Source organism: Octopus sinensis, linkage group LG18, assembly GCF_006345805.1.
Source record: "Octopus sinensis linkage group LG18, ASM634580v1, whole genome shotgun sequence".
Taxonomy (NCBI): Eukaryota; Metazoa; Mollusca; class Cephalopoda; order Octopoda; family Octopodidae; genus Octopus; species Octopus sinensis.
The window spans coordinates 49,386,421-49,406,420 of record NC_043014.1 but is presented as its reverse complement, the minus strand read 5'-3'; the positions used below and the strand labels follow the sequence as shown (position 1 = coordinate 49,406,420).

At 38.0% G+C, this 20,000-nt stretch overlaps 1 protein-coding gene across 1 annotated transcript in view; it reads left to right on the top strand.

Annotated features, from left to right (window-relative positions):
- LOC115221272 (mitochondrial carnitine/acylcarnitine carrier protein-like) overlaps positions 1-17,504 on the top strand; it is a 27,130-nt gene extending 9,626 nt beyond the window's left edge. The window contains exons 5-10 of the mRNA XM_036511032.1: positions 5,270-5,390; positions 6,996-7,068; positions 8,396-8,505; positions 9,608-9,732; positions 15,902-16,021; positions 17,045-17,504. Coding sequence (XP_036366925.1) covers positions 5,270-5,390; positions 6,996-7,068; positions 8,396-8,505; positions 9,608-9,732; positions 15,902-15,964 — 492 coding nt within the window. The 3' untranslated portion in view covers positions 15,965-16,021; positions 17,045-17,504. The remainder of the gene's footprint in view (positions 1-5,269; positions 5,391-6,995; positions 7,069-8,395; positions 8,506-9,607; positions 9,733-15,901; positions 16,022-17,044) is intronic.
- The last annotated feature ends 2,496 nt before the right edge of the window (positions 17,505-20,000 follow it).

The following is a 20,000-nucleotide window of genomic DNA, read 5'->3' as shown; positions in this document are numbered from 1 at the left end:
CCTGGGGTCAATTTGCTCGACTAAAGGCGGTGCTCCAGCATGGCCACAGTCAAATGACTGAAACAAGTAAAAGAGTAATTTAAGCCAAAAAATGTGCAAAAGAGAAATAACTCAAAGTGGGTCAGCAGTATGAACTTGCACAACAAAGACAAATACAGGTATATCAAACACCATAAAACATAAATTGATTTTTTTTAAAAAGAGAATTGTCTCTGCATGTTGTTGTATGTAACATTTCCTGTTTTTATTTCTCTGCTTGAAAATATACAGTAATTCCTTGACTATTGCGGGGTATTGCATTCCAAAACTGCCCCGCGATGGGTAAAAATCCATGAAGTAGAAACAGTACTGGACTGAATGTTTCTGTTATTATTTTTATAATTTGTATATGTGTAGGCGCAATGGCCCAGTGGTTAGGGCAGCGGACTCGCGGTTGGGGGATCGCGGTTTCGATTCCCAGACCTGGCATTGTGTGTGTTTATTGAGTGAAAACACCTAAAGCTTCACGAGGCTCCGGCAGGAGGTGGTGGTGACCCCTGTTGTACCCTTTCGCCCCAACTTTCTCTCATTCATTCTTCCTGTTTCTTGAGTAACGCTGTGCTGGACTGACGTTCCGTCCAGCTAGGGGGAACACATACGCCACAGAAACCGGGAAACCGGGCCCATGAGTCTGGCTAGGCTTGAAAAGGGCGCATAAATAAATAAATAATAATTTGTATAATAGGCGCAGGAGTGGCTGTGTGGTAAGTAGCTTGCTAACCAACCACATGGTTCCGGGTTCAGTCACACTACGTGGCATCTTGGGCAACTGTCTTCTGCTATAGCCCCGGGCCGACCAATGCCTTGTGAGTGGATTTGGTAGACGGAAACTGAAAGAAGCTTGTCGTATATATGTATATATAAATGCGTGTGTGTATGTGTTTGTCCCCCTAGTATTGCTTGACAACCGATGCTGGTGTGTTTATGTCCCTGTCACTTAACGGTTCGGCAAAGAGACCGATAGAATAAGTACTAGGTAGGCTTACAAAGAATAAGTCCCGGGGTCGATTTGCTTGACTAAAGGCGGTGCTCCAGCATGGCCGCAGTCAAATGACTAAAACAAGTAAAAGAGAGAGTAAAGAGTATATATTCATTTCATTATAAATGCAAAACACCACCACAGTGGAATCGATGTAAGCTTAAATAATAAACCCCCCCGATAGGGGAACTGCACTAGGTGAACCATAAGATAGCAAGGGATTTCTATATATGTTAATTTGTAAACAAGATTTTGTGGCCAACTGCCTCCTCTCTCTCCATTCGTTACTCTCTCTCTCCCTCTCTCTGTCACGCTCTCTCTGTCCTTCATTCTCTCTCTCTCTCTGTCTGTCTCTCCCTCTTTCTCTCTTTCTGTTTTCCTCTCCCCCTTTCTTTCTTCGCCAACTGATCTTCTATCATTGACATCATAAAAAAACCGATCTCAAAGGTTACAGCTTTACATTAAAGTACTACACTCACCTGACACTCACCTGGATGTTTGTTTGTGCATTTCACGCATGAATACACATACACACATACACACCTGCATAGTCACAAACAACCACCTACCCACACACCTGTTTAGTCTCTCTCTCACACACACACACCTGTTTAGTCACACACACACACACCTGTTTAGTCTCACACACACCTGCTTAGTCTCACACACACCTGTTTAGTCTCTCTCACACACACACACCTGTATGGTCACACCCACCAACCCACACACACGCCTATATATTCACACACACACACTCCCACACATACCACACACTCACACACACACTCCTACTTGTATAGTCACACATACACACACATACACTTATCTGTATAGTCTCTCTCTCTCTCTCACACACACACACACACACACACCTATCTGTATAGTCTCTCTCTCTCTCTCACACACACACACACACACACACCTATCTGTATAGTCTCTCTCTCTCTCTCTCACACACACACACACACCTATCTGTATAGTCTCTCTCTCTCTCTCTCTCTCTCTCTCAACACACCACCCACACACCTATCTGTATAGTCTCTCTCTCTCTCTCTCTCTCTCACACACCACACACACACACCTATCTGTATAGTCTCTCTCTCTCTCTCTCTCTCTCACACACACACACACACACACCTATCTGTATAGTCTCTCTCTCTCTCTCTCTCTCCTCACACACACACACACCTATCTGTATAGTCTCTCTCTCTCTCTCTCACACACACACACACACACACCTATCTGTATAGTCTCTCTCACACACACACACCTGTATGGTCACACCCACCAACCCACACACACACCTGTATATCCACACACACACCTGTATATCCACACACACACCTGTATATCCACACACACACACACTCCCACACATACACACACTCCTACTTGTATAGTCAACACACACACACACACACCTACCTGTATAGTCTCTCTCACACGCATACACATATATCTGTTAGGAGGCACAAGGCACTTATACACACACAATAACTTCCACCTAGCAAATTCAATCGCAAGGCTTCAATCAGTTCAAGACAATAATAGCAGAAGACACTTGCCCAAGGTACCATGCAGTGGGACTGAACCCAAAACCATGTTACTGGGAAGTAAGCTTCCTAACCCCACAACCATGTCTCTCTTTCTCTCCCTGTCTCTGTCTATCTGTCTGTGGGGTCGACTGCGTCCTCTGCTTCATTTTTCGTAAATTCTCATTTGATTGTATATATTTTAATTGTTTGTTTATTCATACGTTTCATCTCATTCGATACCCTGACCCCAATGTTCGTTTGTCTGTCCTCGTATCGTCCCCTCCTTTTCTCAACCTTATGATTAATAAGGTGCAGGAGTGGCTGTGTGGTAAGTAGCTTGCTAACCAACCACATGGTTGCGGGTTCAGTCCCACTGCGTGGCATCTTGGGCAAGTGTCTTCTGCTATAGCCCCGGGCCGACCAATGCCTTGTGAGTGGATTTGGTAGACGGAAACTGAAAGAAGCCCATCGTATATATGTATATATATATATATATATGTATATATGCGTGTGTGTGTTTGTGTGTCTGTGTTTGTCCCCCTAGCATTGTTTGACAACCGATGCTGGTGTGTTTATATCCCCGTCACTTAGCGGTTCGGCAAAAGAGACCAATAGAATAAGTACTGGGCTTACAAAGAATAAGTCCCGGGGTCGATCTGATCGACTAAAGGCGGTGCTCCAGCATGGCCACAGTCAAATGACTGAAACAAGTAAAAGAGTAAAGAGTAATAAGGAAATACTCTCTCTCTCTCTCTCTCTCTCTCTTACTCTCTCTCTTTCTCTCTCTCTCTCTCTCTCTCTCTGTATATATATATATATATATTCACACACACACACACACACACACACACACACACACACACTCCTAAAATAAACCTATTGTAATGGGTAATATTACATGTACTATTTATATTCTTTATATTGTGATGTAATCTTTGGACCAACAATGTTTGCGGCTGAAGAGAGCTTTAAACCATCTTTTATATCAAAAATACAGTGATGTACGAACAGATCATTTATAAAGCTTGAAACATGTGTACCGCAATATCCTTTGTGTTCTGTTTTTAATCTATGTTTGATATATATATATATATCAAACATGTGGTAAGTAGCTTGCTTACCAACCACATGGTTCTGGGTTCAGTCCCACTGCGTGGTACCTTAGGCAAGTGTCTTCTACTATAGCCTTGGGCCGACCAAAGCCTTGTGAGTGGATTTGGTAGATGGAAACTGAAAGAAGCCTCGTATATATGTATATATGTATATATATATATATATATATATATATATATATATATATATATATATATATATATATATATATATATTGTGCGTGTGTGTGTTTGTGTGTCTGTGTTTGTCCCCTAGCATTGCTTGACAACCGATGCTGGTGTGTTTATGTCCCCGTTACTTAGCGGTTCGGCATAAGAGACCGATAGAATAAGTACTGGGCTTACAAAAGAATAAGTCCCGGGGTCGAGTTGCTCGATTAAAGGCGGTGCTCCAGCATGGCCGCAGTCAAATGACTGAAACAAGTAAAAGAGTAAAAGAGATATATATATATAATACAAATAAGAAAATGGAGGAACAGATTCATTCCAATCATCGACTTACAGATATTACCAATTAATATTATTTATTAGAATTGGTATTATCTGTAAGTCGATGATTGAAAGGAATCTTTTCCTCCATTTTCTTATTTGTATTATGAATTTCAGGTAAAATATTTTACCTTCGCTCATCTAATACAATAAATGAATTAATTACATTGAAATTATAAGCATTTATGTATTTGCCATTTGGGTGCTTCACCAGCAGTATATTGGATAACTGATATCCCATAGTGGGTTACACTCATAACCCCTATCTCACTTTGTACTATATATATATATATATATACTCTTTACTCTTTTACTTGTTTCAGTCATTTGACTGCGGCCATGCTGGAGCACCACCTTTAGTCGAGCAAATCGACCCCGGGACTTATACTTTGTAAGCCCAGTACTTATTCTATCGGTCTCTTTTGCCGAACCACTAAGTGACGGGGACGTAAACACACCAGCATCAGTTGTCAAGCAATGCTAAGGGGACAAACACAGACATACAAACACACACACACATACATATATATACATATATATACATATATACGATAGGCTTCTTTCAGTTTCCGTCTACCAAATCCACTCACAAGGTATTGGTCGGCCCGGGGCTATAGCAGAAGACACTTACCCAAGATGCCACACAGTGGGACTGAACCCGGAACCATGTGGTTGGTAAGCAAGCTACTTACCACACAGCAACTCCTGCGCCTATATATATATATATATAAATTTTAAATGAGGGTGAGAAATTAGATACTAATTTAATTAACATCGATTTCACACCAGTGGTCTAGCATATAAAAAAACTGAAAGTTCATTAAAATTGTATTATATACATATTAGAGGGAAACCACTATGTGGACACTCTTATGCTAGAAATAGATCCGCTATGGTCTTACCACTAAGAAATGTTCTCAAGAAAAATTCAGCAAAATTTTGTCTGTCTTTAAGCTCTGAGTTCAAATTCTGTCTAGGTCAGTCAATAAAATAAATACCAGTCATGTACAAGGGTCAATGTGATCAACTAACCCCTTCCTCCAAACTTTGAAATCAATATATTAATTAATTATTGTGTATTTAACTAAATCCCTTTTACTTCCTTACCATTTCAGATTCAGCAAGAATCCAGTGGAAAGGCTAAATATCAGGGACCCATCGATTGTCTGCGTAAACTATACAAGGAAGGGGGCATCAGGTGGATCTACAGGGGCACCACAGCAACTTTTGTCAGAGGTTTGTGGTTGTTGTTATTCATGTTATTAGTGGTAGTCAAGGAGATGGTTGTGGTATTGGTTGTGTATGTGCGGTTGTTGTTGGTGGTGGTGGTGGTGGTGGTAGTGGTGATGATGCTTTTGTTGTTGTTGGTAGTGGTGGTGATGATGATGCTGTTTCTTTGTTGTTGTTGTTGGTGGTGGTGGTGGTGGTGGTTGTGATGATGATGCTGTTGTTGTTGTTCTCCTTCTTCTTGGTTCTGTTGTTCCTGCAACTGTCATGCTTTTAGAGGTTGTCTGCAATGAAGGACATGTAATGCCTCCTTACTTCTTTCCACAAGGCCTTAAAATTAACTCTGCTGCCTACATTGAATGCAAATAGTTCACATTTCTTTGTGCCTCTGCAACCCTGTTCTGTTCATAGGAGGTGGCACCTCTCTTGGTGCAGCTTTGCCAGGTAGGGCAGTCTTGTACCTGCATTTCCTGAATATTTATACATGCACACTTGCTTACACCCATACGCATACATTGACATGTGAATACACACACATGCACACACACACACACACACAGACACATGCACACTCTCTCATACATACATACACTTACACATACACATATGCATTTACGCATAAATACATGCCCACGTTTCAGGTGGGTGTGTATTACTTGCCAGGCAGGTAATCAGAGAATGTGCAATGAAACTGCAACAATTGCAGTGTGACAGATATATTAGTCATCCCCCCACACACACACACACATCCTACTGAAATTCCAACTCCACCCCCCACCCCCAGGGACAAAAAGCTTCTCTTCAACTGTTGCAGCAATGAAAAATTTGACACCAAGCAATAAATTGTCTCATTGAATTTAACAGTCTATGTGTGTATTGAATGGCTAATACGTGTGTCTTCCACACTGCATTGCACATATGCACGCATGCATACGTGTCCTGCAATCATACGTGTGCACACATGCTTAATTTAGTTCGTCAGTATTACCACTATTGCTGTTCTTGCAAATGTGGTCGTTGTTGTTGTTGTTGTTGTTGTTGTTGTTGTCATTGCCATCGTTGTCATGCTAACTTGTGCTTAACCCTTAATCATATTTATATATATTATATATATATATATATATATATATATATATATATATTATGTAATATTATATATATATATAAATATATTATATAATACATATAATATACATACATATATATATATGTATAATATATTGTATATATATATAACATATATATAGTACATAATATATACATATATATATATATACATATACATATATACATATATGTACATATATATACATATATATATGTATATATATATATACATATATATGTATATTATTTATACATACATATATATATATATATATACATACATATATACATATATACATATATATATATACATACATATATATTATATACATACTAATACATATACATACTAATACATTTGTTTGTTTGTACTCCACCTGCCTTCGTCTTTTGTTTATTTTCATATACCTTCCCGTTACATATATATATATACATATATATGTATATATATGTATAATATATATATATATATATATATATATATATTTCTGTTCTTGTTGTTTACAGATATACATGGATCAGGATTCTATTTCATGACTTATGAGTTTATGCAACGTCTTTTGTCGGAAGACAACAAAAGGTAAAAAAAAATCACTGTTAAAATATATGAAGAATGGCCAGTAAAAATTGTGTTTATGATTTACTCTTTTACTCTTGTATTTGTTTCTGTCATTTGATTGCAGCCATGCTGGAGCACCGCCTTTAATCGAACAAATTGACCCCTGAACTTTTTGTTTGTAGGCCTAGTACTTGTCCTTTTGGCATCTTTGTTCCAGGGATGCAAATACACCAACATCAGTTGTCAAGCGATGGTGGTAGGGTCAAACATAGACACACAGACATATACATATGTATATGTCTTTGATGTTCTTAATAAATATTACTCCATAAATTCATTAAGATAAAATAATTACAGTCAATTAATTATAGCTATATTATTTCAAATTTTTAGTATAAAGTTTAAGCCTTCTTATTTCTTTATTTCCCACAAGGGGCTAAACATAGAGGGGACAAACAAGGACAGACAAACGGATTAAGTCGATTACATCGACACCAGTGCGTAACAGGTACTTAATTTATCGACCCCGAAAGGATGGAAAGCAAAGTCAACCTCGGTGGAATTTGAACTCAGAATGCAGTGGCAGACGAAATACCACAAAGCATTTTGCCCAGCGTGCTAACGTTTGTAACAGGATGAGAGATTCCTGCACTGGATGGGTGCTGTTTGCATCCTTTACATTAAATATTAATTGAAGAACGAGTCAAGATTTTCCGTTAACTTCAACAGTATAAATATACTTATTCTTTGATTCGCAATATAAGCATTTCCTTCCTCTGGGCAAATCGGCAACCTAGGAGCTTATCGGCAGTAGTCTAGTGGAGCGAGTCAATCCTGCCCATTCAAGCATAGTGTGGACGTGCCATGAGGTAGCAGCTCGAGAGAGCTGCTGGAGACACATCTGTATTGTTCAGCTGCTAGCGTCAAAGAGAGAGATACAAGAGAATTTCGCTGCTGCTAGTTTTCTGCACATGCGCATGAGGGAACTTCCGGCAGGGCTTCTGGAAGATTCCAACCCTGCGCATGCGTGCTGGAGATTTCCGAGATGGTGTCATTACACGTTTCTGCCAACTCTCTGCCTTATAAAGTTTAAGCCTTCTACACGGCTCAATACATTTTGAAGCAAGCTTTCTCCACCACCAGGTTCAGTTACCTGCTATTTTAGTTCAACCATCCATATAATGTTGTGTCTGGGGAGAGTCATTTTCTTTTTGTGCTTTATAATTGAACACACTCACTGATAAAATTTCCACTTTTTTCTTATTTTTATTTTCCTAAAATTTTCGTTGCATCTTGCAAACTTTTCAATAGTTTTCAATAGTTTTGATGTGTGTTTATTCGTTTGCAGATATGAATCTCTGAGTGCCACGAATACTCTGCTGGCTGGAGGCGTGGCTGGACTGGTCAACTGGTCATTGGCATTACCAGCAGATGTGGTTAAATCAAGAATACAAACAGGTAAGTTGATACATTGCACAGGTGTGCATACGCATGTGTGTGTGTGTGTGTGTGTGTGTGTGTGTGTGACTCAGTGCTGGATTAACGATTAAGCAAAATAAGCACATGCTTAGGGCATCAAGGGAGCACTAGAGAAATAGTAAATGGTCTACAGCACAAAAGAAATTACTTTAAATTTGCTAAGATAATATTTGAGATGCCTTTATCTTTACTAAGTATAGATGCAGATGTGTTACCTAAGATTAATTTTGAGGATCTGATCAAAGATTTTGCAACTCAAAAAAGTAGGAGGAAACTTTTCAAATATAAATAAAGTGGAAGTATACAAAAGTAAACATTATTTTCCCTCTTAGTGTTTTGTTTCGTTTTGAAAAATAAAAATTTATTTTATGGTTTGTTATCTTTATATATAAAACTGAAGTTGTGTGTGTGAGTGTCTGTCTACTCCAATTTAGATTCCTAACTACTCCCACATTTTGCGGTGCAGTTTAACCAAAAGCGGGTATCTTATAGTCGTGATTCATATCGAGCCCTTCTGGGTATTAGTGCGCATCTACAATGAGTCTATGATTTAAAAAAAATTTACCATCATTTTTCCACATTTTTAATGCATTTTTGCTCGGTTTATATAAGGGAAATAACTCTCTAAAAATGCTTATATAGTTATTTCTCTTACAAACCCGAGCAACGCCGGGCGATACTGCTAGTTGTTTATATTTTGAATTACATAATTTTTTTTGTGGGGGTACCAAAACCTTTTATGTGCTTAGGGCCTCGATGGACCTCGATGGTATGACTGTATACATATGTGTGAATGTATGTGTCTGTGCTATTTTGTCTTGTGTATTGATGTGTGTATTTGTGTGTGTCTGTGTGTGGTTGCCTGTATGTGTATATGTGTGTGATGATGATGATGATGATGATGATGATGATGATGATGAGATGATGATGATGATTAATATCTATTTCTTCTCATTATTTGGGTGTGATTTCAATTGCTTAAATTGATTCACTGCATTAATTATATTAAGTTTATATATTAACTATACATATTAATATCACATTTAATCATCTATTGGTTCAATTCTATTCTTCTATCAAGCACCCATAGAAAACCAGAATCTAAGAATCAAAGATGTCTTCAAACAATTATGGAAGGAAGGTGGAATCCAAGCCTTGTACAAAGGAACAACTCCAGTTTTGACCAGAGCTTTTGTAGGAAATGCTGTGAGTATGACATTTGTTGTTGTCAAATTAGATTTGATTTCTTGTTCTGGAATTGCTAACCAACCACATGGTTCCGGGTTCAGTCCCACTGCGTGGCATCTTGGGCAAGTGTCTTCTGCTATAGCCCCGGGCCGACCAATGCCTTGTGAGTGGATTTGGTAGACGGAAACTGAAAGAAGCCTGTCGTATATATGTATATATAAATATATATGTATGTGTGTGTATGTGTTTGTGTGTCTGTGTTTGTCCCCCCAACACCACTTGACAACCGATGCTGGTGTGTTTATGTCCCCGTTACTTAGCGGTTCGGCAAAACAGACTGATAGAATAAGTACTGGGCTTACAAAGAATAAGTCCCGGTGTCGATTTGCTCGACTAAAGGCGGTGCTCCAGCATGGCTGCAGTCAAATGACTGAAACAAGTAAAAGAGAGTAAAAGAGAGTAAATGTATAAAGTTGATCCAGTGACGAATAATCAATACTTCATATAATCAATAGCCAATATAGATTAGTTAGTATAATGAATAATTGATATGTTATTGGAGATAGATCAGATAATGTTTTCAGGGAAAGCAATACCTCAGACATATCAGAAAACAATACACTCTTCTGCTAACTTTCTTACAGTTTTAATTTTATTTCTTCAGAAAGGAATTCATGTAATAAGTGGTGTGAACCACAAGTTATTTAAAAATAGCATGATAAGAGGGGAAGAGGAAAGAATGGCAGTGTTTCAGTTACATATGTAGATATACTTACATAAATTCTATTATATAAATAGAATATTATATAATATTAATTACTATTATATATTAATTATATTATATAAATATTATATAAATATATTATATATATTATAAATATATTATATAAATTATAATATTTATATATATTAATATATATATTTAAGTTTTGGATAATATTCCTCATATTATTATATATTATAATATATATATAATTATATATAATTATAATATATATATATATATATATATATATATATACACACAATATGTATGTATGTATGTATGTATGTAAGTTTACACATACATTGCTTAAAGTGGATAAATGAAAAAAAAGTGCCCAATGCATGTTGTAGAGAATATAGTTTATTTTTATTAAAACTGAAGTTGGAAATTTGTCTCATGACTTGTGTCTCATTCCACTTTGATCATCAGAGTTTTGCCTGATATTTTTATTACCTGTCCAACAGGCTATAGAGGAGAAAGGTCTTTATAGTATATTAAGGAAGTTGGTTAGTCTGTGGGTTTCACAGGCTGGGCCTGCCACAATTAGTCTTAATTTGAGACCTTTCAGAAAGGTTATATTTATGCAGACTGAGTGTGATTTTTGCAGGCATCATTAATTGTCTTATTTTTGTGTGCAAACACAAAATCTCCCACATTTCGTCTTTTTGCACTCTATCAATACCCTAGGTCAAACAATTCCCCAGATCAAACAAGAATAAATAAGGAAAGTTCATTTATTAAAAAATACAAACCACAGTTGAACAGACAATGAAAACATCTCTAATACATAATTCTCCTTTTCCATGAATTAACTAATTATAGAATGTCTACTTGGGTTTATTCTTAAGAAAACCAAAATTGGTGTACAAGCAGCTATCATCTATCTTATGTACACCACACCTCATTATCTTAGTTACCCCATACCTTATTAACAAAGAAGGGATATGTTTTAACATGTTTAACAGGAAGAAACTAATACTATTTCATAACGTTACTCTTCAACAGAATAATGGACAATAATTATCTATAACACTTTTATGTAAACAACTATTATAGTCATATTGCTTTTTTCTAACTTTTGTATGACATATTCAATGGACAAAAGCATTTATGTAACTTCCTGATATGACTGTCAGATGAGCTCAAAACATGAACATTGACCAATCAATTTGTCTGTTTACAAATAGCATTCTATACCACATTCTTTTTAAAACAAACAATCTTTATAACAATGGCCAGAATAGACATAACTTGCATCACAGTTGTTTATATAACACACTTTTGAAAAATCTAATGTGAAACTGGTCTAGAGTATTCCTACATTTTAAAATATAATTAAATTTTAATTAATTTGAATATATTCACTGAATATTTTCTTCCACTTGTTTAACTTAATAACAATTTATATATGTGTGTATATATATATATATATATATATATATATACCTTTATAAAAATAGGGTTCAGTAAAATAATTTACTTTACAACACACCAAACTTTTTAGAAACAGCAGCCAAAAGCTTAGCTATTTCTTCTACTGTAAGAAAAATCTCCCAGACAATGCATACTCAGAAATAACTCACACAGGTATAAGGGAAAAATAATGAAAAATCACATCTATATAAGATCACCTGAGAACAAGCTTGTTTCTGGATTAGTTGACTTGTAGGTGCAGGAGTAGCTGTGTGGTAAGTAGCTTGCTAACCTTTGTCGGAGACAGACGTGTTTGTTTTTGGCGGAGAGTTCTTGCTGTTTGATGTCACGTCTTTCGTCGTGAAATATTGAACTTTGAGGCTCGCCTACAGGTAGGCGTTTGTTGTATTTTTTTGAGGGCTTAGTGGAGTTTGTTGCCCTGTATTTAATATTTTTTGGTGAGTAATAGACTCCACTCTGCTCCAGACATTTGCCTGCCTGTGGCCACCTATAGAGACTCACTTTGCAGTGAGAATTGTGTTTTTGAGGAGGCGTAGCCCCTCTGCAAAAATTAATTTCTTTGCGAAAATTATCTTCGTGTCTGTGGATTACCAAGGATTACCAAGGCAGGAGGGACTGTTTTTGCAAGGTGGACGTAAGTGTTGGCTCTGTCCAATATTGAACTGGAAAAAAAGAACAACATAAGCATAAGATCGTAGAGGTAGGTGGATTTGTTTTTGGTTGAGCTGGGTGTAATTTGTCAAATAGTAATTGTTTGTGTGTTGGTAAATTTCGCCCAGCTCCATGGCAATTCTGCCTGCTCTCGGCGGCTGCTGTTTTGTGAATTTAGTGTGAATTTTTTGGATTCATTTTAAAAAAACAGTGGAGGGGCATATCCTCGCCCGAATGATTAGAACCTGTTACAGTTGCTGTTACAGTTACCGTTGGCTGTGGCCAGTTTTGTGTTTGGATTTATTGGATTTCTTTTACCAATTATGGGAAAAAATGATTCACACAGCAGGAGTGGCTGTGTGGTAAGTAGCTTGTTTACCAACCACATGGTTCTGGGTTCAGTCCCACTGCATGGCACCTTGGGCAAGTGTCTTCTACTATAGCCTCGGGCTGACCAAAGCCTTGTGAGTGGATTTGGTAGATGGAAACTGAAAGAAGCACGTCGTATATATGTGTATATATATATATATATATATATATATATATATATATATGCGTGTGTGTGTTTGTGTGTCTGTGTTTGTTCCCCTAGCATTGCTTGACAACCGATGCTGGTGTGTTTATGTCCCCGTTACTTAGTGGTTCGGCAAAAGAGACCAATAGAATAAGTACTGGGCTTACAAAAGAATAAGTCCCGGGGTCGAGTTGCTCGATTAAAAAGGCGGTGCTCCAGCATGGCCGCAGTCAAATGACTGAAACAAGTAAAAGAGTAAAAGAGTATACCAAGGAACCTATGTACATTTGACCAGGAGTACCTTTTCGGCCGAAAATTAATTTATTTCTTTGCCTGGATTTGAACTCTCTTCTTCAAAGCTTTCATTTATTTAAGAAAAAAAAAAAAGAACTTTTTTTTGAACTGTTATTTTTATTTTATTTCTTCCCTTCTGTTGGCTCTTTCCTTCTTTTTTTGTGTCTTTCCTCATTTTTCTATTTTTGAACTATATTTGAACTTTATTTAAAAATTTCTTGTGTGGGACTTGACACTTCCCAAAAAATGGTTAAAAGAGCTTGAAAGGAAGAGGGCCACAATTTTGAATGAGCTGGCAGATTACATGCCAGCCATTAAATTTATTTCACGGGGAGTCAAGTATGCAACGGTCTGGTTGCTATTTGACTCCCCCCAAGAAGCTTGCGATTTTGCAAGTCATCCCCTCGAGGGCGAGGAAATAATATTTCTTCCAAGCTACTGTGGAAAGAAATTATTGAAAGCTTGGATCTGCAGTTTGCCACCCGGAGTTGAGCCCGAGTAGATAGAGGACTCTATCTGCCGGGGTCAGGGTAGTAGCAGTACCAAGCTGCTGAATGTGAAAGTGTTGCCTGCGGCTGATTGGGAGGGATCAAAAGCTGTTTTGACCCTATGGACCCAATCAGCCGAAAGTCTAGTCTTTCCAGATTTTTTGAGGATGGCCAGGTCTAGGTATCTGGTGATGCTCGAGGGACACCCCCCCCCCCAAGTGTGACCTGTGCCTGGAGACCGGCCACACTAAGAAAAACTGCCCCAAGGACCAAAATAGGATCCTGGAGCAGTTAATAGTGGAATCTCTCCCTGCTCTCTTAATGGAGGGAGAGCAGGAGGAGGATGACGAGGAGGTTTCTACATCCTCAAAAAAACGAAAACGAAAGGTGGACAACAATGGTTGCCCACCGAAGGACCCGAGGGCTGCGGGAGAGAAGGAGGACCTGTTGCGTGCGTCACAGGAACTTCACCCTCTCACGGTCCAAGGGAAAAAGAAAAAAAGAAAGAAGAAAAACGGGACATCGCCGGCGGGTTGTGACACGCTGCCAGCATGTCTCAATCCTCCTCCATCGGGTGTGCCGTTGGAGGATGAATTTGTGGTCCTCTTCCACAAAGGAAGAACCATAGAAAACGAAGTAAAGAAAATGGAAAGGAGGGGCCGATGGGAGGGACTTCTGTCCTGCACGGAGGATCCTGAGTGGCCTCCGCAGGTGGCTGCAGAGGTCCTATGGGATAGTGATCTGTGCAGGATCATAAATTCCTTCCCGGAGGACTCCTATAAATATATACCTGTGTGGTCCGGCCTGGAACCAGGTGCATGCTTCAATGAAGCAAGGATACTGGTCGGCCGGATAAGCTGAACGAGTCTAGAAAATGTGAAACATGTGACTTTTTGTGTGTTTTAAAAAAGAAAAAAGAATTCAGAACATTGTGTTATTTAAGTAAGAGGTTTATTGCCTCATTGTGTTTTTGGGGAAAAAGGAAAAGAGAACATTATTTTAGAGAAGCAAAAGTCGGCGGGCGCTTTTCGTCTTCTCCCATCATCATCATTTTTGCATCACCATCATTCATACCATTAATGTCCATGTCCATCCCGCAAAGCTGCCATCTGTGTGATGCCCTTGTGGCAAATTATACGAAATAAAGTAGCTTGCTTACCAACCACATGGTTCCAAGTTCAGTCCTACTGCATGGCACCTTGGGCAAGTGTCTTCTATTAAGACTTGTGAGTGGATTTGGTAGACGGAAACTGAAAGAAACCTGTCGTATATCATCATCATCATCATCATCGTTTAACGTCCGTTCTCCATGCTAGCATGGGTTGGACGGTTCTACCCGGGGTTCTGGGAAGCCAGAAGGCTGCACCAGGCTCCAGTCTAATCTGGCAATGTTTCTACAGCTGGATGCCCTTCCTAACGCCAACACTCCGTGAGTGTAGTGGGTGCTTTTTACGTGCCACCTGCACGTATACTTATATATACATCTATATATATATATATATATATATATATATATATATATATTATATATATACACATACGTGCCACCTGCACGTATGTATATATATATGTGTGGGTGTGTGTGTGGTTGTGTGTCTGTGTTTGTCCCCCCAACATCACTTGGCAACCGATGGTGTGTTTACGTCCACGTAGCTTAGCGGTTTGGCAAAAGAGACTGATAGAATAAGTACTAGGCTTACAAAATAAAACATTGAAAAATACCTTAGGAATGAGAACCCAGGTTTGAAATTTCTCCCAAGACACCTGATGAAGGCTGGAGGGTATATCAGCCGAAACATTGTGTTAACAACAAACAAGATGAGGACAAATATCCATCAAATGTAAATAATGAATACACTAGTTAGTTTTAGACCTGGCTGTGTGTGTGTGGTGTGTGTGTGTGTGTGTGAACTATACAACTTTCGTTGCACAATTACCATCATGTTCGACTTCCAATCGTAATATTTCCATATTCAATTCCATTTGCTCCCCAACTCTCATTTCTTTTGTTTTGTCTAATTTTCTTTTTCATAATTCCAGGCCTGCCTCCTCACCTATGAAATCATAGTCAGAGTTCTAAACGCTCTTCTTCCCAATCTATGAAGAAACACTTTTGTTGCAGCATTTATATCAGAAAACAAAATTTACCAGATTCCAGAGGTAATGTATATAGAGAATTGACATTTATCATTATTTGTTGTTGTTGTTGTTGTTGTTGTTGCCTTTGCACAGCTTCTAACGCTGGAGATGTACTATGGCGTTACCTTAATTCACTACCAGTGAACTAATGTAACACCCCTTATTTTTCGAGCATCTTGCAGAGTATTCGAGCCATTCCAAGCAGTGCTGTTTTCTGCAAGTGCTCCACCCTTATTGCAGCCCTTATTTGTTCCACGTACTACTCAAGATTTTTGCTCACTGTTCCCAGGGCTCCGACAATTATTGGTACTACTGCTACCTTTTTCATCGACCACAACTGCTTAACTTCCCAAGCTAACCTGTCTTATCTCTCGTCTTTTCTTTCTTCCTTATCGCATACCTTGTTGTCAGCATAGTTTGTTTTCTTTCTCAATTAACACTATGTCTGGCTTCCTATTCTCTATCTCATGGTCGCACTGAATCATAAAATCCAATAGGATCTTTGCATTTCTATTTTCGACAATGCAAAATATCATCATCATCATCATCATCATCACTTAATGTCTCTTTTTCCATGCTGGCATGGGTTGGATGGTTTGAGCTGGCAGAGACGTTAGCGCGCCGGGCGAAATGCTAAGCAGTATTTCGTCTGTCGCTACGTTCTGAGTTCAAATTCCGCCGAGGTCGACTTTGCCTTTCATCCTTTCAGGGTCGATTAAATAAGTACCAGTTACGCACTGGGGTCGATATAATCGGCTTAATCCGTTTGTATGTCCTTGTCTGTCCTCTCTGTGTTTGGCCCCTTGTGAGTGGTAAAGAAATAGGTTCGACATAAACTGACAATCCCAGAGGTTGTGCAGAACCCCACTGTCAGTGTTGGGATGGTTTCTGCAGCTGGATACCCTTCTTAATGTCAACCACATCTTTTTAGAAATTTTTCTTGTATAAAAATTGTAAAAAAATTAAGAAATTTGCATTAAAATTAATTTATTTCCTTGAAATTCTAAAAACAATGTCTTACGTTTCTTTTTATCCTAAACACAGGACTTAGCAGTTTGACAAACAGATAATGATAAAATGAGGAGCAGACTGGAATAAGTACTGGGATTGATACGACTGGCTGAAAACTTTTGAACTCCAGCTTGGCCGCTATCCAAGGACTGAAGCATGTAAAATGATACATTTTGTGCCTTCTGCATGTGTGTGTGTGTTTGTGTGTGTGCATGCGTGTGCATGTGTGTGTGTGTGTATCTATGTCTGTTTGTCAGTATATGTGTTTATGCATGTCTGCCTCTTCATGTGTGTGTGTGTGTGTATGTGTGTGTGTGTGTGTTTGTCTGCCTGTGTGTGCATGTGTGACAACCAATTAAATGTTTTTTTTTTCCAATGTAATTAAACCAGCAATTTCCAATGTTTTTCAACCCCTGCAAAACAAAAAAGCAGGAATTATGTTGCTAAAAATGAGTAAGAAACTCGATAAAAATTTGATTATATAAAAACAAAATTTATTTATTTATCATAACAAATTTTTTTTGTTTTCAATTTTTATTATATAAAAAACAACAAATAGATTTTTAAATGTTTTTTTAAAAAAAAAAATTGATTATAGAAACGTCATTCACCTTTTTATTGCAGTAATCAGATGCATCCACACAACCTATCTTTTATTGTTGGTTTCAGTCATGTTTAAAACCATTTTTAGTTGAGATACATCAAGTTTATTGAGACAACATCACTTTTAGTATATATTTCTTTACTATCCACAAGGGGCTAAACACAGAGGGGACAAACAAGGACAGACAAACGGATTAAGTCGATTACATCGACCCCAGTGCGTAACTGGTACTTAATTCATTGACCCCAAAAGGATGAAAGGCAAAGTCGACCTCGGTGGAATTTGAACACAGAACGTAATGGCAGACGAAATACCTATTTCTTTACTACCCACAAAGAGCTAAACACAGAGGGACAAACAAGGACAGACAAACGGATTAAGTCGATTACATCAACCCCAGTGCGTAACTGGTACTTAATTCATTGACCCCGAAAGGATGAAAGGCAAAGTCGACCTCGGCGGAATTTGAACACAGAACGTAATGGCAGACGAAATACCTATTTCTTTACTACCCACAAAGAGCTAAACACAGAGGGGACAAACAAGGACAGACAAACGGATTAAGTCGATTACATCAACCCCAGTGCGTAACTGGTACTTAATTTATTGACCCCAAAAGGATGAAAGGCAAAGTCGACCTCGGCGGAATTTGAACACAGAACGTAATGGCAGACGAAATACCTATTTCTTTACTACCCACAAAGAGCTAAACACAGAGGGGACAAACAAGGACAGACAAACGGATTAAGTCGATTACATCAACCCCAGTGCGTAACTGGTACTTAATTTATTGACCCCAAAAGGATGAAAGGCAAAGTCGACCTCGGCGGAATTTGAACTCACAACGTAACGGCAGACGAAATACGGCTACGCATTTTGCCCGGTGTGCTAACGGTTCTGCCAGCTCGCTGCCTTTATCACTTTTAGGTATATATTCAACATCATTATTAGAAACCAGGAAATTCAATTTAGCAGTTAAAGGGTTAAAAGATTATAAAATGTGTGTGAAAAATAGATGAATATTTACATAAATTTACAACTAAGACAGATGCTCAATTTGTCCTTTTGCACAAAGGAATACGTATGCATCATTGCAGCGTATGATGCACACTTAAATTTCCGGTGTATTCCTGGTATTTTCAGATTTGTCAAAAAAACTCATGGCACACAAATGAACCATGGATCAATGGCTTTCTTACGTGTCCCAATATGCCTGAGTCAAATGACTGAAACAAGTAAAAGAGTAAAGAGAATCACTGTTGCCTAAAAGTTCACTTCATGAAACAGCACACAGTATAGGAGTGGCTGTGTGGTAAGTAGCTTGTTTACCAACCACATGGTTTCGGGTTCAGTCTCACTGTGTGGCATCTTGGGCAAGTGTCTTCTACTATAACCTCGGGCCGACCAAAGCCTTGTGAGTGGATTTGGTAGACGGAAACTGAAAGAATCCCGTCGTATATATATGTATATATATATATATATTATATATATATGGTGTGTATGTTTGTGTGTCTGTGTTTGTCCCCCTAGCATTGCTTGACAACCGATGCTGGTGTGTTTATGTCCCCGTTACTTAGCGGTTCGGCAAAAGAGACCAATAGAATAAGTACTGGGCTTACAAAAGAATAAGTCCCGGGGTTGAGTTGCACGATTAAAGGCGGTGCTCCAGCATGGCCGCGGTCAAATGACAGAAACAAGTAAAAGAGTAAAGAGTATCTATTTCTCTTTCCTTCTTTGTATTCTGTTTACTTATTGGTAGTTTGACTTGAATTTAATGTTTTATATGGGTGTGTATATGAATCTATATGTGTATGTGTAAATATATATGAGTGTGTCACAGTATCTGTGTTTTTACTTTCATGGCAATGTATATGTTACTGTAATCTGATCGTAAAGTCACCTTTGAGCTTCCTAAAAAGAAAAAAAAACACCCATGTGTACCCGACTGTTTAAAATACATCATTCCTTTCATTACACAATTCACGCTCAATTTTCATTCTCTTGTTTTTGAAATGTTTACTCTAATTTACTTATTTCCGCTTTGACCTATCTCAGCTTGTATTCAGTACTTTATATATGTGCATAGCTTTAAGTGTGTGTGTGTGTGCGTGTCTACATAAGGGTATAGATATGTGTTTGGGGGTCTGAAATGTCCCCACCAACACCCAGGCAGAAACTAAAGCTATATTAAAAGAACTGGTACCAATAAAAAAAAAAAAACAATTAAGAGTTTGAAAATTGCTATTAAGCATGAAACTCAGCACCAAATCAGATATTTTATATATATTTTATAAAATAGAATGATTATATCAGAGACCTAGCACTTAAAAATGACCATACAGGTAACATTAATTTTTAAAAATATAATTATATCTTTATATACAT